The following is a 24,894-nucleotide window of genomic DNA, read 5'->3' as shown; positions in this document are numbered from 1 at the left end:
GCAATCAGGATACAGAAGGCTTTCTTGTTTTAAAGCATAAACAGATACCAGTATCCCCAGTTTGATTCTAAGCATTTTCATCTACGCTGAGCAAGAAAGAACTTTGAGATTAAATGAAATTACTTCTAGCTCCTCTGCAGTCTGCACAGGGCAGGGGTTCCTCAGACAGACATGGATCTATACTGTAAGATTACACAAGAGTGATTCTCCTCCTCACTTAATCCTGCTCAGATTTGCACTCTGGTCGCTGAGGGGAGAACTGTTACCTACCTGTCAAATGCTATGAGCAGTTAGTGGGAAAAGACAGAGTGCCAGAGGACAGGGACAGCAAAGCCCCAATTCTACCCACTTTGATCTACAAGTTGTGCTGGGAAAAGCACAGCATCTCAAGAAAAACAGCTGATATAAATTATTGTCTTCCCACAGCAAAGAAGAAACAGGGCAGGAACTGTGAATGTGATACTGGAACTTAATGGCAGAGCTGCACTAGTTATTTGTTTGTTTATTTTAAGGCCCATTTCACAATTGCGAATGCCTTTCCTTTGGAAAATAAATCAAAATATTTGAGTTCTAGTTTATGAGAAACTTGAAAAAAAAAAAAAAGTAACAACCCAACCCTCAAGAAACCCAAACCAAAGAAACTGGGCCCTAAAACTTTTCAGGTTGGTTTAATAAAGTTGAATTCTAAAAAGAATAAAGAAAAAAACAGGAGAAAGAAATTAAAAAAAAAGAAGAAACTATTTTGTCCCTATTTTGTATTCCCCAGTCTTTATTACATTTTATACTGAAACTGAAATAATTTTGAAATATAAACCTGAAACGTTCTTGAAACCACTTTTATGTGAATCAAATTTTCATCACATGCAACATGCTTCTTTAAAGCATTCTGTTTCCCATGAACCAGTATTTTCCAGCAGGATAAAGGGTTCCAACCAAAAGTACCCCATGTGATGTACATCAGCCATTTCTGTCCAGGCCATTAAAGCTGGACCTCCTTTTCCAGATCTGAGAAGCAAGAGTGGAAGTGGTCCTTTCTGCCAGGTTTTTTGAGGCTGGGCGATGAAGAGAGATGGTTGCCACTGCTATTACTCCTCACCCCATCACTGTCTCAGGGAAAGCTGTAACACTGCAGTGCTACTCCAAATACTGCACTGCATTAAGGTCTGCTTATGTGCAAACTTAGCAGAATCACTTCTGCTAAGTGTGAGCGTGGGCTAGTTTTCTATGCCTAAAGGCAAGGACTTAGAATATTCACACTTGGAATTCTGTTTTGCCTGACTAGCTGCAGTTGTGGTCCTCTGTCAACCCCAAGTCATCTGGCATGCATAAACAAATTCTCCCAACCACAAAAATTCTCAGCCTTCAAAGTAACTGAGCAGTTACCTCTCCCCTCTAGACATACTGCACAATGTGCACTTCCATTTGCTTTAAAAACCAAGTCACCAAAAAAATTATAAACTTCAATTTTGAAACACACCAACATTTATTTAAAAAAAAAAAAGTATTAAGACAGCCTGTGAGAGACTGTTCATAACTTCCAAACTATGCTTTTTGTATGTGCAGAAATTGATGACAATTCTTACTGGTCAGCAGCGTATGTGTTACTCAGCTGATAAAGCAGATTGAAGACAATGAAGGACAACCTAGTAACATTTTTCTTTTAAATACCTCTGACTATAAACCAGTTTAAAATACTGGGTAAATTAAAAACTATACCTATATTAAAGCTTCTAAAAGACACTGGAGGAAAAAACCCTATCAAGGTACCAGAGTTTCTTGCAAGCCAGTCTTAAAGTTGTTTCAAACACTTGGACCTGATACTAGATGAAGATGAATGCTTCTACATTAAAAGCAGCTCAATTTCAGCAACTAGCCAAGTCTCACACTTGGCACACATGCACATTCTACAGAACCACAATCTATTTGTTTATTTAGATGCACAGAGATAGTTTAATTTAATTACTTCAAAATTATTACTACTGCTGCTGATAGAATCCTCTCTCAAACAACATGGCAAAGCACTTTGGATTCCTGGCACACGATGAAACATCAAAGTTCAGAACGCAGCTTCATTTTCAATTCATTTGGCTCTTGTATTGTTATGTCAATCAAAAATAAATCAAACATATGTGGCGGCACAGTGAAGGGAGAATTTATGGGTGAGGAGATGGGCTGGCTCACTGCAATTTCTAGTTTCCAGAAAAGTTTACTTGTTTGTTCATCCACGTGAAAAGCTCTCTTTAAGGTGTTGCAGTGTTCTCTTTCAGCTTGGATAATTCACAGAAGTTCTCACTTGCTGAAGTCCTCATTCATTTAATTTTACTTGCAAAGCAGAATCACAGCCCAAGAAATTCAAACCTGCAGAGGTGCAGGTTTCATGGCAAGGCCTAGTAATCTTAAACAAGGAAGAATACAATACAGAATCATAGAATAGTTAGGGTTGGAAAGGACCTTAAGATCATCTAGTTCCAACCTCCCTGCCGTGGGCAGGGACACCTTACGCTAAACCATATCACCCAAGGCCTCGTCCAACCTGGTCTTCACTGCTGGGGATGGAGCATTCACAACCTCCCTGGGCAACCTATTCCAGTGCCTCACCACCCTAACAGGAAAGAACTTCTTCCTTATATCCAATCTAAACTTCCCCTGCTTAAGTTTTAACCCGTTACCCCTTGTCCTATCACTACAGTCCCTAATGAAGAGTCCCTCCCCAGCATCCCTATAGGCTCCCTTCAGATACTGGAAGGCTGCTATGAGGTCTCCATGCAGCCTTCTCTTCTCCAGGCTGAACAGCCCCAACTTCCTCAGCCTGTCTTCATACGGGAGGTGCTCCAGTCCCCTGATCATCCTCGTGGCCCTTCTCTGGACTTGTTCCAACAGTTCCATGTCCTTTTTATGTTGAGGACACCAGAACTGCACACAAGACTCCAGGTGAGGTCTCATGAGAGCAGAGGGGCAGGATCACCTCCTTCAACCTGCTGGTCATGCTCCTTTTGATGCAGCCCAGGATATGGTTGGCTTTCTGGGCTGCAAACGCACACTGAAGCCGGCTCATGTTCACTTTCTCATCAACCAACACCCCCAAGTCCTTCTCCGCAGGGCTGCTCTGAATCTTTTCTCTGCCCAACCTGTAGCTGTGCCTGGGACTGCTCCAACCCAGGTGTAGGACCTTGCACTTGGCATGGTTAAACTTCATGAGGTTGGCATCAGCCCACCTCACAAGCATGTCAAGGTCCCTCTGGATGGCATTCCTTCCCTCCAGGGTATCAACCGAACCACACAGCTTGGTGTCATCGGCAAACTTGCTGAGGGCGCACTCAATCCCACTGTCCATGTCAGTGACAAAGATGTTAAACAAGACCGGTCCCAACACCAATCCCTGAGGGACACCACTCGTTACTGGTCTCCAGCCGGACACTGAGCCATTAACCACAACTCTTTGCGTGCGGCCATCCAGCCAGCTCTTTATCCACCGAGTGGTCCATCCATCAAATTGATGTCTCTCCAATTTAGAGACAAGGATGTCGTGTGGGACAGTGTTGAACGCTTTACACAAGTCCAGGTAGATGACATCAACTGCTCTACCCCGTCCATCAGTTCTGTAGCCCCATCATAGAAGGCCACCAGATTGGTTAGGCAGGATTTCCCCTTAGTGAAGCCATGCTGGCTGTCACCAAGCACCTTGTTGATTTTCATGTGCCTTAGCATGCCTTCCAGGAGAATCTGCTCCAAGATTTTGCCAGGCACAGAGGTGAGACTGAGTGGTCTGTAATTCCCTGGGTCATCCATCTTCCCCTTCTTGAAAATGGGGGTTATATTTCCCTTTTTCCAGTCGTCGGGACCTTCACCTGACTGCCATGATTTCTCAAATGAATTAAAAAAGGAGGAAGCAATAACTGTGCTGCAATCCTGCCCATTCCTACACTGCATATTATTATTTTATTTCCTATTCTGCTGTCTAGATGACTCATTAATTTCTTTCTTCAGGGTTTGTTTTTAACAAAATTCATGAGCTAATCCAGCTAACTGCAAGGCCACCAAAGCACATGAGCAGATACTAGGGAGAAGAAGGAAGAAGTGATGGAAAGAGTGGAGGTGGGGCAGGAAAGGGCTGAGGGAAGATGGTTCTTTTCAGTGACAGCCCAACCAGCCTGGATTAAGCCAGTTTCAAACAGTATCCAGTTACTTCTTTTCTTCTACCATGCGCAGGCTGGACTGTCCTTTGAAGCTCCTTCAGCATGCAGGAAGAACACACAAGATGAAGTCACTGAACAGAGATACCAGCTGTTCAAGGTGCATTGTCCACAGGCACATTTGATACCATCGATGTACATGTTCTACAAGTCTTGGCCAAATTCTTTCATCTTTTTTGATCTTCAGTGTCCATAATGGATAAACACCACACTACAGTAATGAAAACATGAGTCACAGCATACCTAGTGTTATCTTTCAACCACTGTCTCTAGGCATAATGCAATATAGTGCAGGGACCCTGAGAAAGAGTATGAAATGCAGGTACCTATGGAATGCTCATTTTAAAAAACCTTCAGTTTACTTACTTGAAGATAACCTTTCTTCTCCCACTGAAAGACAAGTTCACATGCACACTCACAGTAGGCATACAGCTGCCTGTATGTGTTCAGCAATCCTCCACTCAAACAGCAATTTGAGGACTACACTTCTTTGGTGCCAGATGCCTCTGCAGCAGTGCTTGAGGGAGATAAAGATGGAAACCTGGATAGCTGCCTGGTGAGCGTCAGACATAGGTGCATTTCTCAGCAAAGCCCTGGGCACTCTGAGCTTCTGGTGACAGAGGGCTGCTGCAGCTCTGTGGTCCTGGAACAGCTGCCCCTTCCAGCACCTTCACACAGAGTCAGCTGGGAAGTTACAGAAAACATCCACTGACACAGGCACAAGGACCATTTGAAAGATCTGGCCTCATGAACACAGAAAGCTTATTCATCCCAGGGGCATGAAGTATAAATTCAATCTCTGATGCACAAGGCTCGAGGTGCCACAAAGAGAAACAGAAAGGCTCTCATAAATATGGTTGAGTGTGAATTCTGAAGACATACTTGGGATGTACAACATGCCTCCTCTAAAGTGCGCCATTTAAAAGAAGGGGAAATCAGCCACCAGGGCCTGTTATGCTCCCTCACTTCTAACAGAATTTTATGTAAGAAGAAAAAGCCTTCGCACAGTAACATGCTGGCTACTAGTGATTCAAAATGTTGGTCACAGAAGAGATGGAGTACAAGAAAAATCAGATACCCGTGATGAGCTGGGTTAGTTTCCACCCATAAAGGTCACATCAGCCCTTTGCAGAACGCTGCTTTAGTAAGTGCCATCCGCTGGAAGGCATCAGACAGAAATCATTGCTAGATGGACTATGATCAAAGAAATTAGTTTCTCCAGAACTCACGAGCGGTCCAGAATGAGGGAAAGCAGCAGGAAATACTGACTGGTGGCAAGAATAAGCCATTTAAGCAGGAAAGTATCTCTGGTGAAGCCTCTTTATGATTGACACGAAACAAACTCTGCCAAAAGCCATCCACAGCAGCCCTGCCATAAGGAGGCTAGACAGGCAGATTCAGCATCACCCCACCATCATACCCAGAAGCCATATCTTCAGGCTTCTGAGAGGTAGATGAAGAAATCCTGATTCAAACCTAGGCAAATGGGACATCATCCTCTCACTGCTACTTTTAGCAGAAACTTTGAAAGCACAGGGAAAGGTCTGTTTGGCAGCAGTGGTAAATCGAACAAACCTGGGCATGATTTCCAAAAAAGCCTGATGCTTTATAATTGTGAGATCAAAACAGTTCTATAGTGTGTGGGTTCAGTAAAACAACCAGTAAGCAGGAGGAAAAAAGTTATTCAGAAGTTCTAAGAACACAGACACTAGTTCTGGTTCAGAAAGTCCCCGAGTCAGGGATGGTCAGGAGAGTTTAGAGAATATTTTAGTGAAATATTATCAAGTGTTAACCCTGTTAGAATTTTTCCTAGTCACTTTGGTAGCTCTTGCTACTTCTAGGAACAGGATTCTAAGCTAGAGGAACCTTTGGGTTGAGCACCTAAGTAGGTCTGCTCTTACATCACAGTTGATTATTTACTTCCACGTGACCTCTGGGCTGTTGGTCTCTCACTCCAGTTTGCAACGTGGACATGAAGTAGCTCAATTAAGCTGCAAGATATTTCAAGCACATGGGAGATGAACAAACAAATTTCACACTGAATGCATTTTCCTTGTTAGATCCTTTCATTTCTGCTTATTATTTCAGTACATAGGGTGATGCTGGCCTTCAGTCATACACTATGTCGTATACCATGACATCAAAACATGTTTTGACGCGGTACTTTGCAGATGTTCTGCATTACTTTGAATTCCAGGAGAGTTAAAAATTAAAAGAAAAGAAAACCAAAGGAGTTCCCCATTCCTTTGGAGGTCATGGATCCTGAGATCTTGAACCTACAGTCTCTGGCAGAGTGACGGCCCTTAATCTTCAGAGCAAACAAAGTGGCTCCACAACAGATGCATATATTTAAGCCACATCAACACTGAATGTACACGGTCACAGATGACACACTGGCCATGCCAAGGGCAGCTCTAGAGGGAAGCTAAGAAGAAAGCCAGTCTGCTTTGACTCTTAACAAGCAAAAAGCAGGCGGGAGAGAAGAAAAGGAAAAACATTGAGGGGCACAATTTAAAAAAACAAATGTTCAGACATTCTGGCTTCAGTGCCTGAAATACAACTCTAAAGTTTGTTTTAATAACTTCGTAACTACCAATAAGGAAGACAAATGAGAAGAAAAATATAGAAATTATGATCTCTTAGGGACTGCGTATTTTATGTTTCGCTTGCTACACAGTGACAGGAAGCTGAACACACTGGAAGGAGAGGATCCATGGAACTTACGTACGGAAAAGCATCAGATGTTGATATCGGTAAGACTACATGCAGTTTCAAGTCACTGAAGTGAATTTTGTTAAAATGTTACTGTTCAAGTGTTCCAGAAACACTGTAGCCTTGAACAGAAAGCTCTCAAATGGAACAGACTCTCTCTAGAGACAGATGATGGAACTCCAGCAGTCAGACCCTATGAGGCCTACAGGATGAAGAAAGGTGCTTCAGGACAGCAAACTTGTGTACATGACTCCCAGATTGTGAAGAGGTAGCCAGGGTAGATGGTAATTTTACCACGCTGTGCATGATTGGAATGTGTCAGCTGGGGTAGCCAGTGCACCTCCATGCCGATCAGCTCAGCAGATCTGCATGCTCAGGTAGACCCTTGCAATCCAGTGTCAATCTCCAGGTGGAGATTCCAACTTTTTCATAGCCTGTACGAACACATCTGGTTGCTATTCTGATTTATACATATCATTATTCTTCCTGAGCTGGTAACTTCTGAAGCCCTTTGAAAAGATTTTTTCCCTCAAAAACACACCAAGTCTTGCAAGCATGATGGCTTTTTTGCCACATCTATATTCATTATAAAAAGGCTGCTGAATTTGGCTGTGCTTTAAACATTACACATTCTTTATAGGAGCATATGTAAGCTACTTGAAGTGTGCATGCCATTATTGTTTCTCATAAGAAAACAAGAACAATACAAAGAATTCTTGTTTTAAAAAGACAAGTTTACATTGGTTTTTTTCTTTCTTTCCCAATGCTGCAACAAGTTCAGACAGTTGGCTAGCAAAAAAACCCAGAAATACAGATTTGTTGACTTGCCATCTCTCTAATTTATAGCATTAACTTTAAAGCAGTAAACTATCAAGAGCTAAGAAAATAAGCAACAACTGGCACAGCTCAGGTTTTTGTGTTTTTAGAAGAATTTTGCATGGTAAAACGAAACCCTGTGAAGGGACTACCCTTGTTTTCTTCATCCACAGAGATAATTCTTTGTGCAAGCCTCATGGTATTCAAGCTGCTAAAATCCTTTCTTTTCATCACCTCAACTAGTCACTGAAACTGGAAGTGAGGGAAGTCGTTGTTTATGTCCTCTTCTGTAAACCATTCAGCCTTCCTCAAAATGTGGTGTTGCATGTGAAGCCCTGTGCTCATCTCCAGGGCTTCACCCTCCTCCCCTCACGTGTGTGTTCCACTTGCCTCAGCAAACTGAACAACTATTCTCCCTTGAAGGTCACTTTCCCCTAAGAGGAAGGAGTATTTTGGAAGGAAACATCAATGGTTTGGGTTTATTATCAGTTTATTACTCAAATTCACTTGTAATCCAATCTCAAATCTTAATCTTAGGCCAACAAATCTTGAATATCCTTGTATAAGATTACAAATCCTACAGAATAATATGCTTCTGCATTTTAGGTAAAGAGCTGCAAGGAAAAGAAAAGCAATGGAAAATGTATTGAAAACAAAATTTCAGAAGTTACAGAAGTAATCTACATGAATTTGCTTCAAATACTGTTAGTGTCCTCTCCTATCGACAGGAAAAGTTGCCTGAATGCAACTCAGAAAAGCACTATTTTTCACACAATCCCCATACAACTGGCAAATGTTGACAGGAAAAGGTTTGGGTTTTCATTTTTCCCCCCACCCTTCTCTCTCTCTCTCTCAACTATCCAGATCTCCTCTTTGCCCAAACAGGAAATTTCACGGGGAAGTTGCAGCACTACATACAGAAAAAAAGCTTGCAAATGGCCTAAAAGCCCTTGCACATAGTAGTCTCTCAGCTTGACTGACTAGAGACTTGCTGTTATGGTGCCTGCACGCTTCTCAGCCTCCCTTTTACATCTTGTGAAGAAAAGAAAAAATTCTGGATTTGTGGCAAAGAGCCCGACGCCCATCTCTGTTAGAACTAAGCCACAGCAACCAACACCGCGTAGCATACACAAGCTTTGGTCTTCTCTCTTTTCAGGCCTGTTGGACATGTTTAGCTTGATTACAGAAGTGGAACTACCAATCACCTTGCAAAAACACACATCCTTACTGAGTGCCTATCCCAACACAGGGTCAGGCTGCCAAAAGGAATTTTAACCCAAAATTGTCAAGATGGAGGAAGCACAAGGCTCTCTTCTGCCCTGTGGAGTAAATCAGCCAAAAGTGAGACCCCCATGCACTGTATAAAAGCCAGAAAGAGCGTGCTGAAAGGAGGTGCTCTTTTCTGGGGTAGTGATTCATCCCAGTGACCAAGAAGCAGCCAAACCACAATGGTTACTTACAGAAAGGGGTCAGGGGAGCAATCAGAGAGGAATTTTTAAAAAACAAAGCCAAAGCAAGGGGGGTTTGGATAACATGGCCGTTGAGACAACACAAAAGTAAACAACAGCACAACAAAGGCATAAAATTCTGTAACATGAAATGCCTAAAGGGCGAACAACCCACGTTTCTGCAAACATTTTTCCTTAAATCGCAAATGGAAGAAGGACTTCAAACTGATCTTATTTGAAATTGCTCCCCTTTGCCTTGGCAATGAACTTATTGTCTGCATGTCTACAGGATATCCAAAATGGTGTGACAGCTCTTCCAGCAACTAAGTTACTTCAATCCTTCACATGAATCTTCAGGCTCCTTTGATAATTCATTTAAGTTTGTCCTTTGGGAAGTTTGTCATTTGGGAAGTTCTTTCCTTTACTTTTTTTGCCCAAACAGAAACAGACCTGGAAACAATATGGGTTAGAAATATTACTGGGCAAAGCAGAGGGGAAACAATATCCAAGAAGAATCTCAGATTAGTGAGACACCCTTAGTATGGCTCTAACAAGATAAAAGATGAAAGTGGTATGTATTGGCTGTACTGACACTTCACATTTCAGACTAGAAGCAATAAGAAGGTTGTTTCAACCATTCTGTCATTTTCCAAACCAAACACCAATTTTATTTTGGTGACGTGAAAGAGTATGGCCATTCTAACAACAAAAGCATCAAAGATAGATTTTACCCTAGGGGAAAAAATATCCCCCAAATATTATCACAATTACTTTAATGATTGTTTTATCATCTTCATGTTTTGGAATAAGGCTTGGGAATTGGAAGTGAAATTTAGGCTGTGAAGTTGAAGTGTATTCCTAAGTTATGGCGTGTTCAGCATCTTTCAGATATTTCAGCAAATGCTCACAGGGTAAATGAAACAGTAGTTTGTGTTAAAAGACTTCTGACTTGCTCAAGTTCTTGTAGATTTTAACCCTGATGACAAAAGGCATATCCCAGAAATGGTTCATCTTCTGCCAAAACTAAATCATCTTGAAGAGACTCATCAGAATTTTTTAAATGTCTTTTGGAACAGAGCAAGGTATTTTCCCATAGCCTTTTTTCTCATAAAATGCTAACAAATTCTGACTCATTTTCTGAAAGAAGAATAATCAAAGGAAGGAATTCAGCCAGGGGCAGATGTTTAGCATGGAATATTTCAGCCTAGGAGTTTAAGTCTAACAAAATGGTGAGTAGCCAAGCACAAGGTGTTGTAATGACATGTGTGGCTAAGACGGAAAGAATATTAGTGTATTAGCAATGTTGCGGGTCCACTACTATAGACCATACTAAAAATTTCATTTTATTAAAAAGACTGACCTATCCAGGATCAATTTGTGTTCCATATTTCAGAGGAAGCAAGAGGATGTTCTCATACCACGTAAGAATGATAAAGTACCCTCATATTCTTTAGTAACTCAGGTGGAGGATAAGAGCATGCAGAAGGCTTGACTGGTTTTAAGTCAGCATTCCTGTAGAATTTACAATATAGCAGTTCAGAAAAGAGTTGGCTAAAGACATTTCTGGTTCCCTGATGTTACTTTCTAGTAAGTCTTCAAGTACCGGCAAAATTCCAGAAGACTAAAAGGATGATGATATTGTGCTACTATTCAGGAAGGGCAAACAAAGTGACCTACAATAACTGGAAAACATCTAGCTTGACATCAGATCTAGGCAAAGTGACTGGAAAAATAAGTAAGGAATTAAGGTCAGAAATATAATGTGCCATTCCACATGGGTGGCATTTTGAATACGTAAGCATGCAAGTGGCCACTCTAAAGCTCCAGTGAGAGACTGTGAGACTAGCTTTAGCCAACAGCTTGAATGTGACTTAAAATCATACAACCTTCTTATGAAAAGACAACCATCTTCACTATCAGTAACAAACCCTTTTAAGTGGAATGCAAAAAGAAATTATATATATTACTTTCAGAGAACTTTGTGAATTACAGTTAGAGGTTTTTATCAGTGGACAGTCATAACTGAGTGGGAGCAGTTCCAGCAGGATTTAAAAGTAAACACTCATGCTATTAAATGGTTTCATCAATGGCATAAAAACAAGTTAAAAACACAATAAAAAACTGTGTGGGTAACACAGTTTCAAGCAAATTTGTGACTAAAGGAGGACAGGCTTGACATACACAATGATCTGAACTGCATGGTTACTTGGGCATACTCAAATGCAGCATATCTGCACAAATACTTCCTTGTGTTTAGGTACAAGAAATACAAAGAGTAGCTGTGGAGTGGAAACTGGATCTCAGAAAACAACAGCTACAGAAGTTATGAAATCATATTGGACAATCAATTCAATGTGAAGTCCCAGCATAGTGCTGTGACTAAAGCACAACCAGACTCAAACACTCATTACAGGTCTTGAGCATACAGGAGGCAGAATAATGAACTGGACCTGGCCAGTGGTTTTGATGAGACTAAACCCAGAAGAATACATACAGAGTAACCATTCTTGTTCTTATGCCCATGCTGAAAAGTTTGAGAGGGTGCAGTAAAAAGCCATGCAGACCACTCAAAGACTGGTAAAAATGCTTTAGAGAGCATTAAAGAGCTCAGACTGTTTAGGTTATGAAAGTTGTGAGGCAGCATGATTTTGCTATGCAAGTGCCAGAGAGGGAAAATGCCACATACTGAAGAGCTCTTTAATGTAATGGAGAAAGGCTTTACAAGAAACAAAGGAGGGGAACTGAAGCCAGACAAACTCAGATTTGGAAGAAAGCCCACTTTTAAAAATTTGGGAGTGGAATTAAGGACACTCTCAAGGCAAGTGATAGATTCCCTCGTCCGTATGTTTTCAAATTACTACCAGAGGACTTCCTGAAAAATAAATGGAAGTTAGTATGTGCTCAGAAACAAGTAGTTGGCTTAATGCAGAATAAATGCCTGAAATTTTGTAGCCTACAGTTACACATACATAAACTGATAAAAAACCCTAACCATTTCTTTACACTTTAGCTCTATGAATCCATTATCTCTCAAGAAATACTACTGAAAGTAACTGGTGCTATCAGTCACTTGTAACTACTTCACAAAACTCCCACTATTTCTTTTTTAGTGAGGTGCCTTACTGTAGTTATGCTTCATGCTCATTTGTCCCTGTTTGCTGTCATTCACAATTTCAGCACTTATCCATGGATACAGCTGACTTCAAAGATAACAAGGAAAAAGGTGGTTATAAAGAAAAAGTTAGCAGGAGCAAAAAAAAACCATCTGTACACCCATAAATTAAACCTTGAATGTCCAACAGTCTGCTGCAAACACCATTTCCTTAGGTGATGCTGGAAATCAAGGAGTTGTGAAGAATCTGCATGGAGGGTATTTAAACCAAGTTCTTTGACATTTACATTCAAACACTTTGATAACTGAGACATTATAAACCACCATATTTAGCTGAAATGTAATATAGTCTTAGAAGACAATCAACAGATTATTAAATTCAAGTCAGGGAAATCCCACAAATAATACAAGCTTCAGTTGTACCCGTATGTGGGCCATGTACATATCCATGTAAGTATATACTTTCACACAGAAGTATATGTATAATATTTCTTACCTGAGGGGATTTTAGCATCTGAAATACACTGATGCCTCCAAAAGCTAATGGCAGATCTTTCTCTGTTCTGCAGTTGACATAACCTCTCAGCTAGTCCGCCCCTACAAAGAATAAAGGAATACTGAGGTTTGCCAGGAATCAGTATTCAGTTTTGCCAAGTGACAAGCTGTAGGACAGATGGAATATGTATGCTTTGAGCCTTAGAGACAGAAACATGCAGTAAAACTACATTTTGCAGATTACTTCTCCTACTTTTGATTTTCCAATATGTATATTCCCAATAAAACACACACTTAGCATCAATACACACATTAAAACATTTTCACTATCTTGGTGTTCAAAATCTTCACATTCTCAGTCCTGTCTCCAACACAAGGACTGTAACAAAAGGTTTCCAACTTTTCCTTGCACTTATGCATGTATCCTAATAGAACCTACAGTCAATTGTGAATCCAAAACAAACCAGTGTAACCACCAGTTATAACAGGTTGGGTTTTTTTCCCCTCCCAGATTTGTTTGTCTGTTGGCAAGGAGTGATCACAAGAATATTCTTTTACCCATACTTGACCCTATGATTCATTTCACAAGCTGGGTCAAGTGTGCAGTTTCAGTGGTCTGAACACTCTCCAAGATGAAATTAATTTAGCATTCCCAAGGTGAGGAACAGAGGAGTGGCATCTAGCACAAATACATTTAAGGTAACACTAAAGCAATTCCTACCCCCAGAATCAAAGCCAGAAGACATAATTTCTCACTTGAAGAACAAAAAGACAAATGTGTTGGAAGTTGTCTCTGGGCTATTACAAAATTGCTCTGGACTACTATAGGAGTATTTGAACATTTTAATTTGTCTTCAAAGAAGTTATTTGCATAAAAGCCTACTTCATTCTTTCCTTATAGTGCAAGTTTTTCCACAACAAGTACTATCCAGTGTATCAATAAATATTTCTACGAAGGTGAAATGTGTCCTTGGGTTAAACTAGGTTAGGAGTCAACAGAGATAACATACAACCACCTTATGGAAATTTGTGCACATTCTTAGAAAGTTTTGATTTAAAAAAAAAAAGCCAAAAAAAGTCAAAGAGCTTGGTAAAGCTCATAGTGCAAACATGGAACTGGAAGGATTCACACCTGTGGAAACCAAGAAGGAGCTAAAAAGGCTAAGCAGCATTTCAGGTAGGCTACATAAAAATCTCTTCTTGGTTAACAGACCTGCACACAAGCCAACAGGTTATATGAAAAGTTGACAGCCGTCTCAGCTGAATTTCTAATGAACACCTGTATATTTGGCAAATTCATAACTATCGCAAGAATTATTAGATGGCATGGCTAAGCATCTTAGGAGTAAAGATCAATGAATAAGCACTCTGAAATACAAGAGTCACATTTGACACAGAATGACCCATATAAGTTTTGTAGTTTACATTACTGCATCTCTTCCATGGCTAGTGTGGTTCAGGCAAGGAAGATAGAAACTCTCACTCTTTCAGAAGAGGAAAAAATCACTAACTCCCCAAAGAAAGAGCCCACACTTAAGCTACAAAATCTGCTACATTATGGAGAAAACAAAAATATTTGGGAAACCTTGGGCTCCAGTGAACCTCCAGGTAAGCTTAAGAACCTTGCTTAAACCTGCTTTTAACATGGACTTTAAGACACAGGGGCAACTAATACGGGCAAGTGCAATGGAAGCTTTGGTACCAAGAGCAGCACAGTCAAGCACTGAACTTCGTACAGGACAGCTTACTGTGCTGGTAACACTCTGCCCAGCCACATTTTCCCCAAAACTTAGGCACTCAGGCATTACTGCATTGCAACACTTGGGAGCAAGACAGTTCTATAAACTCCAGCAAACCGTCCACCCAGTTTCTCTTCTTGCCAGGGAACCATTCCCAGATGCACTCGTAATTCAGCTTGGCTGCATGGTCTACATGAGCCATGCTGGGACAGGTAAATGCCAGCTCAGCTAGGCTTAGAAATACAGCAGGTAAACCCATTTTGAGTTTGTTTAAGTCTTGCATTCATGAGTCTGCCATTGAACTGTGTGGTTAGACTATAGACATACACAGTACAGCTAGTAGTTCAAGATTTTGATCTGGTGAAAGAAAATTGTTCAGCAGAAGTGTTCTAAAACCCTATTTGATTCCTTCCACAGACAACAGTTAAATGTACTTTTTTTTTTTGTCCAAATAATGCTAGAAAGCCTTAAAAGTACCTGCATAAGACAGCACCTATTATTGGCTCACAGCCTAAATTCTTCCCCCTTTCCCTGAAACAGGGCTATGGTTGTGCCCAGTCAATCAGCTCCTACTCTTCTGTAAGCCCACTACTGTTGCACCTACGGTAGGATCACCCTGTAGCACAAAGGAAAACAAGTTCCTGGCTTCGTGGCTATTGCACACAACAGTAATACACCATTCTTGCTTCAGGTCTGATATGCCTACCAGGTAGGGTCTCACTGACACAGCTTCATTACTAATTTGCTAACCATGCTTGTATTAGAATAACAGTTACTACAAAGGTCCATGAAAAGTAAAACTGCCTTTCGTTAGCAGCCCTTTGTGCTAATAAAATTCATTTATGTTTGTTAATAATAATTCTTCCATTCACTTTCCAAATGCAGTTAAAAATAGTTTAAACTGAAAACAACATAAAGCGTTTTGCACTTCTTGACTGCAGAATATAAAATTTAAACAAAATGTACGTATGAGCAGTTCTTAGCTGCTCATTGGAAGTATGTTTTTTTAATAATGTCTGTTTGATACATTGTGAAATTGGAAAATGCAATTCAAGGACATGCCATGCACAAAAGGAATTTGATGGCAAGAGAGTTGGTAGTTTATGGTTTGCTTCTTTTGAAAGGTAGAAACAAAGAAATGTAAACAGCACTCCAAACCCAGGATGCTCAAACATGTAAAACAAAGAAAAGGGTGCTTTCTATTGCATATTCTAACAGGTTGATGATAATGGCATTTGAAAACTACTAATTCCTCATACAATACAGGTGCCCACACTGTTGCAAACACTTTTGTATGTGCTGTGAGACACTGTAAACTACACAGTCGGAGGCACTCCTGGCTGTGCAGATTAAAGATAAGACAGTTACACAGAGCTTATGCAAAGCTTAAGCAGGTGCCAGCTTCAGTGTAAGAATGAACTTAATGTTCTGAAAAAAAGCAAACAGTTAAAATTACTACTATTTTATTCCAAATTGCATGTCCGTGGCTTGTTCAATATCTAATGAGCTTTCAGCTTTGGTAGTTAGCTGGGTTTACTGGGACTAAAAGTCTTTTTTTGGCATAGATTCTAGTACATGAAAGTAACTTGCTTATTTAGGTAATACAAGGTAGAGATGAATAATATTCACTTTTCACTGTGCATACATTGTCCTTCTGAAATATCCCCTACCTTTCCTAGCATTTCAGCTATTCAGGCTGCAGAAACTGCTTGGGTTAATTTTGTCAAATCTAAGACCTTTCTTGCCATCAAGGGTGGAGAATGGATTCTACAGTACCAACTCTTGGTTAATCTGCAGTCTGTATTTATTTATACATCTAGCTGCTTCAAGGAGTTTAAGAAAAGTTATTCAGTTCCCAGATCTAGCCCTTATGATGTATGTAATTGTCTTCCATGACACACCCAACATCCAGTGTGTGTTTGTATATGTGTATTCATATATAGCAAACATATTTTGTACAAACTAATGTACAATTTCTGTAATCAAGGGACCTGACAAACTGTATTTAAGTAACAAAAACTGTAATTTGAGATGCATACTTTACTGACCCGCACTTCAAACTTGCCCCCAGAATATTTTAATATGAGCAAATTGAATGCATTTGGCAAATTGCTAATGCAAAGGCTGTTTAGTGAAGCCAAACTGCTTAGATACAATCTCCACTGCCCACAACCTTTTTATTTTTAATCATGAAATTTTCAGTACAACTATTTTGTGCCTTTAAATCCCTGAAGGCGGACAGATTTAACAAGCAGAAATCCATATCCTATTTCTGTACTAAATCTGAGTTTATTGAAATACTGTATTTAAAACAACACATTGCCATTATTGTCGATGTCCAACAGTATCCACATGAAAGACAGCTTTGATGACTGTAAGAAAGCTCAGAACCTAGTACAAAAGCCCTGTTTCTGGTGGCTGCCTCTTTCCACAAATTTCAACAGCAAGACTGAAGAACTTTTTGCCACTATGTGACAAGTATCTCCAAAAGGTAACACTGAGCCTGATCAGTAAGTAAGGCTGCTGGTCCCTACTTTCCAACTCCAAGGAGGCTAACAGAAAAACAAACAACAACAGAAGAGCATTAGTGAGTAGGCTGTGTTTTGAAAAGCAATTTTCAATCTTTCTGAAGTGCTGGAGATCTGTGTTTATTTATTATTAAGGTTTTCATTCAGCAAGGCACTTACCAAAAATAACCCTACATTCATCCAAGCCTACTCCTGCCCAGACTTCGTCTGAATTTAAAAACAGTGACCACTTAAGCATCTCATTATCGAGTCATCTCGACATATACACTGTACTTCAGGACTCCTTGTATTTCAAAACACTACAGGTTACACAAATACATATTCCCATCTCAGGAGTGGGCAATACCCCCCCCCTTTTCAAAGCAAGGACATAATTCCTCTCATATTTCCAAGTTGACTGGTGAAGTAACTGGCTTCTGCAACACTCACCTGACCATTTTGACTCCATGGGGAGCTTGCTAAAGAATTAAAAAGGGTCCCTAAGCCTGCTGGCACTTGATTTGTGAACACTGCAAACCCATCAGCTATTATCAATTAGCTTACAATGCTCTGATCTATTGCACCCACCCAGAGAGGGTTTGTTTACACTAGCCAAATCAAAAAGGCAGACATACTGGAAAGCCTCTTGTAGAGTCATAAATATTCAAGGATTTGGAGCTTCTCTAAAGAGTTCAATAAGCCAAAAGTCTTTCTGAGTCCCTGTAGTCTCTCACCATCTTTTTTCAATTGTTCCACAAAAGAGGTCACCTCTACAAAACATATGTGGAACAAAGATACCATTTTTTGTGACTCCTTGTAGCACACTGAAAGCAAGCAATTGCATCAGCCAAAAGTGACCATGTAGAGAATTTACAATGTCTTAATATGTAATTTCCTGATTGTAAAATATTCTAGAGACATCTTCAATATCACCTTTAACAATTAGACTGTTGCAAGTGGTACATGGCACTATAATAAAATTACTCCTGCAAATCAAGAATAGTTCTTTGTCACAGAAACCAAGGCTTTATCATTCTTGTGTAGTGAGATTTATTTTCCAGGCCGTAGCTGTCTCTGACAGTGCAGAAGAACAGATGTAAGAAGGATTACAGTTCTAACTGCTGAGAACAGGGTGAGTGACCACTTTCTACATCACTTATGGCCTCCAGTGAGAGATTTTCAGTAAAACTTTCTAGGCAGTTGATTTTCCCATGCCTCTACTTAGCCAAGCTCTTAGCCAAACTATCTGAAACATCTAGGATGTTCCTAATCTAGGAACATCTTTGGAAATAAGAAAGCTTTTGGGGCCCGCTCCTTTCATAGTTTTCAAAACATTGGTCACCCCCCTTCTTATGAGCCATTGAAAAATACCCCAAACCACAGCTGAGAAGTTGACTACAGTTCTCTGGCTCTTCAGAATCCGTACCAAAAAAAGTTATTCCATATTGTCTTGCAGCAGAGGCCTTCACATGAAGTAGGATGATTCAATAAGGAGAGGCTTCCCAGAAATCAGTTATCCCTTTTTTGACTGGTATTAAAAAAAGTAAACAAATAAAAATCAAATGCCAGACTCACATGCACAATTCCTTACAGAAGAGAGTAATGAAGTCAAAAGGAAGACTCTGCAGGAGCCCACGAGGTAAAGGAAGAGCTTCCCCTTCAGTTCTGAAGGTTCTGACTTGCCTGAGCAGAGATCTTGCATACAAAAGTAAGCTCCATGGTTAAACAAACCAAAGGCATCAAAATTACTTACTTCTGATGGGGAACAACTGTACCCTGCTAAACCATTCCAATCAGTAATGTACATTACACATTAAATTGGAGAATTCTGTTATTTTAAGGAAAAAGGTGGGGTTTTTTTTCCTGTTAATACCAAACATCTGGCCCCATGAAAGCATCCACACTTTATAAAAAAAGAAAGATGCTTTAACTTTCAGTAAGTGCAAAATAACTTGCACATGTACATTGCCAGTGATTACTATTGCAGCCATTATATGCTTCAGTTATAATCTCCTAATCCAACAAGAAATTCACTAGCAAGGAAAACTTAATCCAATAGTTAAAATCAGCATAAGAACAGGAGGGTCAAAAGGCTAGTCTGCTGCTGTTACACCCTCATGCTACTCGTGGACATGTGTAAGAAAGAACAGACCCAATTTTAGAGTAAAAGCCTGCTTTATTTGTGCCAGCTCCTTCCTCCCTTGGCAATTTCCTTTATTTTCAGGACCTCAGTTGGCCTCATGTGACAACCGGGTTTCATTTTACTGCACATAGTACCAGGACATTCTGTAATTTCTCCCCTTTTGATAACAGAGGTTAATTTTAGCAGCTCAGATCTGTATGTGGTCTGCATACAAGTAGATATATGATAATTAAACAGAATTTCCCAAGATTTTATTTTACTATCAAACTAAAAATGGCCACTCAAATATTAAAAACAACAAACAAAAAACAGCTGTTCTTCACAACTACAAGCTCTTGCAACATGACAGATTTAGAACTAGGGATAACATTATATAACTTAAGATATCTGTTTCCTGCACTGAAACTTGGACTGTTGTTTGTTTTTTTTTCCCTGATGGAAATAGAATCTTAGTAGAAAAAGCAAACAATCTAAAACACCTTTATGGAAGGTTTACTTGTAGATGAGAAGAGCTGAATGCATCCATGCATTTTGAGTTTTCTTCTTTCTTCTTTATAAATTCTGAAGGAACTCAGTTACTTGTTTAACCTCTGTAACAAACATTGAGACTCTCACTACTTTTCATTACTCCCTTCTTTCACAAGGGAACTTTGAAAGACTTGGAAATAGTGCAGTTTAACATTTCACCCTGCAGCATTTACATGAATTCCAAATTTAAAAAGAACTTCCTGAAAACTTCTATTTGCAGTGTATATGCTCTCCCATCAGGTGTGCAAATCCCTTGCATTATTTTCCCATGCAGAGTTGACTCAAGCTGAGACACTGAATCTTCATAGTGGAATAAAAAGAATACCTAAACCCAACAGCTCTTGACCTGATCACCAAGGCAACTCACCTTAGGACCAAATACCACTAGCAGCACTTCTTTATCAACTCTCTTAGTAGCTTATGGGTGTAGTAAAATGCCATTTATCTGTCAGCATCCCTGGGAAAATTATACCACTCCTACTCCATCCATCACCAATTTTGTTTAAATAAGGGTGGTGAGACAAGATGCCATGTAAAACCAATGTTTAAGGTGAAGATGTCCAGAAGCAGAGATACGGCTGTGAATCCAAGAGATGATACTTCCCGACTACATGACAAACTGGCACCTCCTACAGCACTGCCCTGCAGGTTACTTCAGAACCTGCCTGGGATGACCAACAGCCCTGAAGGACAAACACCACCATACAAACTACCTGCTCTCCCCTGTGGACTGTGGCAGAAAGAACAATCGTTATTTACAACAATTTTGGGAACAAATACTAACATTACAGGGGTTACATGAACACAGATGAGAGTTTGGCAAATGCGCATAGAACAGTCCAGTTCATAGGCATGGTGGGGGAGCAATTGCTTCTGTCATGCCTTTCTTGTCTGCAAATGCTGATCACTTTCCAAAACTCCACTTAACTCCTAAAGAAGAGGACTGCAACATGCACCTTCAAATTTTGCACATCACCAGCAACACTGTATATTGTGCATGTTCTTTTGGGGACCTAGACAGGTTTCTCATTTTTTTCCATTCAAAGTTGTTGAATCTACACTCCATTTTCTAACACTAGGATAAGCGGAATTTATTTTAATCATCCACAATCAGCCTACTTCTGAAGTTTTCTCTTGGCTTGGTTACATCTTGATTTCTGTAGTGTTTGATAAACCCTTCCCCAGACTGGTCTTCAATCCACAGCACTGAAAATCTGAGCTTTCCTATTGAAGATGCAGCACATCATATCAATGAAAATGTTCTCCATCAACAGTAAAAGGAAGGATGGCAGAGACACACACAAAATTAATGCCCTGAACAGGAAGAGTGAAAAGATGACTATTACCTGGACAAACACCTAGATAAACAAAACTCATAACTGAAGAATTTCCTGCCTGCTTCCCTGTTCCCAAAGGAACCCAAGGTAGAACCACAGGATGGAAGAATGAAAAATCCTTCAAGCTCTGCTCCTCTGGCCACTCCCAACAGATAACATTCTATATCATTGTGGTTGGCTTGGGTTGGTTGGTTTGGTTTTAGAGCCATTTATTCTCTTACACACTTGTTTCATAGTATCTTTGCTGTAAAATATATTTTTGCACTAACATTGTTGATAGTACAGGTCACCAAGTGAACCTGGTAGCTGCAGTTTCAAATCACGTTTAAGATACAGAACTGCTAACTAACCCTGGAATGTTACTGCAGCAGCCAAAAGTTTTTATGGCTTCAGAAGACTACTGGGCAAACTCATGAAAAGACAAACCCACTGAGTGTAGGAAACAGCTCCTAAGTGGTAACCTGCTGAAAGCTGGAAGTGCATCTGGCCAAAATATTGCTATACACTTGTCCTGTTCTTATTACTTTCACACATACTTGCTTTTGGCCACAAACAGGCATTTCTGGAGGTTACAGCTTTGGTCTGACATAGTACAGTAGTGTCATATTTTTGAAGTAACAAGAAATAGAGTTTGAATGCACGAGCAAAACACTTCTAAGTGTAGAGATCCTCAGTAATCAGGACCTCCAGATCTGTTCCCTCAGGCAGCATTTTGAAATAAGCAAGAACATTTTTAGAGAAAAATAGAGTCTGGCTATTTCACCAAAGTGAAGATTCATTTTTAAGTAATTGATTGATTGATTACTGCACATAGAATCACCTGTGAAAAAAAGTAAGAAGGAATCACGTTGAAAATATTTGTAGTTGTAGTCTCTGTAATTTGAGGCATACCTTCATATATACCATTTATGTTCAAGCAACTTTCATTAACTCAGTATAGGAAGTGACCACTTCTGCACTGTGATTAGCTAGAGAAATAGTGAATAATGAATGTGGATTTGTACACAGGAGTTCAAAAGCTTTCACCACAGATTTAAAATCTGAACTGAGTTCTTTCTCACCCTGTTTGCTTGTTTACAAATAAATGTCATTTGTTCAGTTTTTGGAGTCTGCATCTCTAAAATGCTTCCCCTGGAAATGCATTCCTACTGTTCTATAAGTATTCTTTTATTTACAATTAAGAAAAAATAAGAATGCCTTAAGGCAGACAGTGCATTTACCTCAGCAGCTTCCTCTTCTTCACAGACTCGGTGAGGGCTCGGGGGGCTTTGCCCGCCTGCTTTCTGGGGGTGCTAAGAAGGGCCTCTGCAGACCTCAGCCACTCGCTGGCCGGCCGTGCTGTAATATCCCCGGTGTCCACTCCTGCCCTCGACTGTAAGCTCTTAGTGGATCCTGGAGTAGTGGTCACCAGGCCAGTCCCTCCTTCTCCCACGCTGTCATTATCGGATGAATACTCAGAAATTTCTGTCAAAGCTGTCTAAACAAATAAAAATATAAAGCTATTTAAACAGAATGCTACTGAGACAGTACAGGCTTTTGTAGGCAGTTATTTATGTTCCTTGGCAATCCATAAATTGAAGGCTAATTTATTAATATAGCTTGGACAATTTCATTGTAAATGCACATTACTCTTTCATAAGTCAACATGAACTCCTGAATAATAAGGACTATCTCTTGGGGGACAACTGGAATGAGTAAGATCTGTTTTTTCAAACAACAGAATTTATCAGGACAGTAAGCCAATGCTTATCTCTATCAGAAGTTTCCAGCAAGTGTTAGGATTAAAGCAAGTTTTCAGGAAAGCAGAAAGAGTGACTAGAAGGAAAGCTGAGAGAAAGGGAGCTTTCACATCAGGATTCAAGTAGGAAGGCTGCCTTCCACAGTCTGAATGCAGGGAAGAAATATATGCCTCTCTTGAGAGCTCGTAGCTGGCAGAAAGTATGTAATCTTTGGTTAAAACAAGATTTTGCCCACTAAAGCTGGCCTTCACTTATGTCCAGTAGGCCTACAGATTCCCAGGAAGGTTTCAGAAGTTGAACATAAGCTATCAGGCTACATCCAGGTAGCTCCAGAGAGGACTGATCACTGCTCAGCAGCCAGGGCTGGAGTTGACTCATAAAACCTCGGTGGAGCTCTTTCTCCTATATACTCAAAGGACACACTGAACTCATCCCACTGAAGGAGGCATGAGAGCAGAGGATAAGGCCCCAAGTGTGCAAAGAGACATGGAAGGCTGAGGGGAGGGCTGGTAAGGAAAATTCACCGGTTCTGGCTCAGCTTGTTCTACTGGTCCTATCTGGCTCCTGCACAGCAACGTCAAGGCAGCTGCATTGGCACCCTAAGGTGAGCTCTGCACAGTTGTTATGTACATTATGCCCTCTTGACATCATATTTCTTAAAGTACCAAGTATTAAGTAAAAACACTTGGAAAGCAGCGTTTTGCCTAGTACAGAACAAAATGATCTAAAACTCTGAAATAGCCAGAAGACTAAGAAACATGAGCTGGGCTCAGTCCTTCTGGAGCTAGCTGGGGGAAAAAACAAGCCAAAACAACAAACCACACTCTGTGCAAGTTCTGGTGGGGTGAGCATAGTACTAGTCCCATCACTGGGACCACCAGAACTAACCCAGCTCAAGGAGGTTTGCACAAAACTGTCCTGTAGAAAAGTTAAATAATTCAGCCTGATCCTTGTAAGAACCAAAACCCAGAGCAAAACATTAGGTTCACATTACCAACGGGGAAATGGAAAAACCCAAAGACTACTGCCCCAGTCCTGAAAAAAGAATTAGTCTATTCCTCTGGTCTAATGCAATAAGCAGCTCCCCACACAGGTTATCTAACAACTAGCTCAGATAAAGACTTTAAAGATAAAAGAGGAAAGGGAAGGAAATCACTGCATTCAATAACGCTGTTGTATGTTCTTAATTAGTGTAATAATCTGAAACCAGCATTTCTCTGCTGTGCACAAAAATGAGTTCAGCCCTCACCAGTTCTTTAATACATTCTTCACATAAATGAAGACAAGGCACTGTGCTCATGTTCTGAGAGCTTACCTAAGTATTCTGGAAATTGGAAGGACCTTTTAAAGTTATCCAGAGAAGGAGAATAGCTAAAAGAATGTAATTAATATCAGCCTTTTTTAAACACAACACAGTCAACATTCGTCCCTTGGCAACAATATTTCTCTGAAAACAAACTCCTTCCACATTGGAAAAGAGCCAGGAATAAAGGTTTCAAACAGCATGAAAGCAGTAAGCAAGCACTTAATTCTTAAAACACCATTCCGACGCACTCTTGTGCTTTAGGAATGCTTTAATTTTGCTCGAATTGCCACAATACCTACTGCACCTAAAAAAAGGATATAAACCTGAGTTCTCTGAGCAACTAAAAAGTATATGCCAAACCCTGGGGATGTGCTGCGAGCTATATGCATGTTTTAATCCTACTGGCAGTTGTAAGAGTTAAGAAGCTAAGTAAAGATTGTCTAATAAATCATTTAATTCGTCTGCTAATAGTTATTATGGTATACTTGTTTAGACTTAACTTCCCCAAGGTAACCATACTTTGGGGGTTTTGTTTTTGGGTTGTTTGCTTGTGAGAGATTTTTGGAGGGGGGGGTGGTAGCTTTTTTTCTTCGTGCTTTTTTTTTCTTAATGGGTCAGTTGGAAACTTGTCTTAAAAGAGGAAGCCATAAAAACAGAGAAGAAAAGCAAAGAACAAAACCTCAGCCTTCCAACTCTGTGCATTATTGAACTGTAGCCACCATCAAGAATACAGTCTTAAGAGAAAAGTATTTTCAAAACATACACACATGATTTTTCAAGTACCCAGTCAATGAACTGGTGTGTCTACCGTTATGGTGG

General features: G+C 40.2%; 1 protein-coding gene across 2 annotated transcripts in view; it reads right to left on the bottom strand.

Annotated features, from left to right (window-relative positions):
- The window catches only part of SPIDR (scaffold protein involved in DNA repair), a 204,188-nt gene that overhangs the window by 130,624 nt on the left and 48,670 nt on the right, over window positions 1–24,894 (bottom strand). For both annotated transcript variants that reach the window (XM_057397746.1, XM_057397747.1), the window contains 2 exons: window positions 22,251–22,507; window positions 12,778–12,878 (listed from right to left, as the gene is read on the bottom strand). In XM_057397746.1, the coding sequence (XP_057253729.1) occupies window positions 12,778–12,878; window positions 22,251–22,507 (358 nt within the window). The remainder of the gene's footprint in view (window positions 1–12,777; window positions 12,879–22,250; window positions 22,508–24,894) is intronic.

Source organism: Pezoporus wallicus, unplaced genomic scaffold (genome assembly GCF_028554395.1).
Source record: "Pezoporus wallicus isolate ANWC-B61680 ecotype Strahan unplaced genomic scaffold, APGP_CSIRO_Pwel_v1 contig_227, whole genome shotgun sequence".
Classification (NCBI taxonomy): Eukaryota; Metazoa; Chordata; class Aves; order Psittaciformes; family Psittacidae; genus Pezoporus; species Pezoporus wallicus.
The sequence above is the reverse complement of the archived record's forward strand: the minus strand, read 5'-3'. Positions and strand labels throughout refer to the sequence as shown.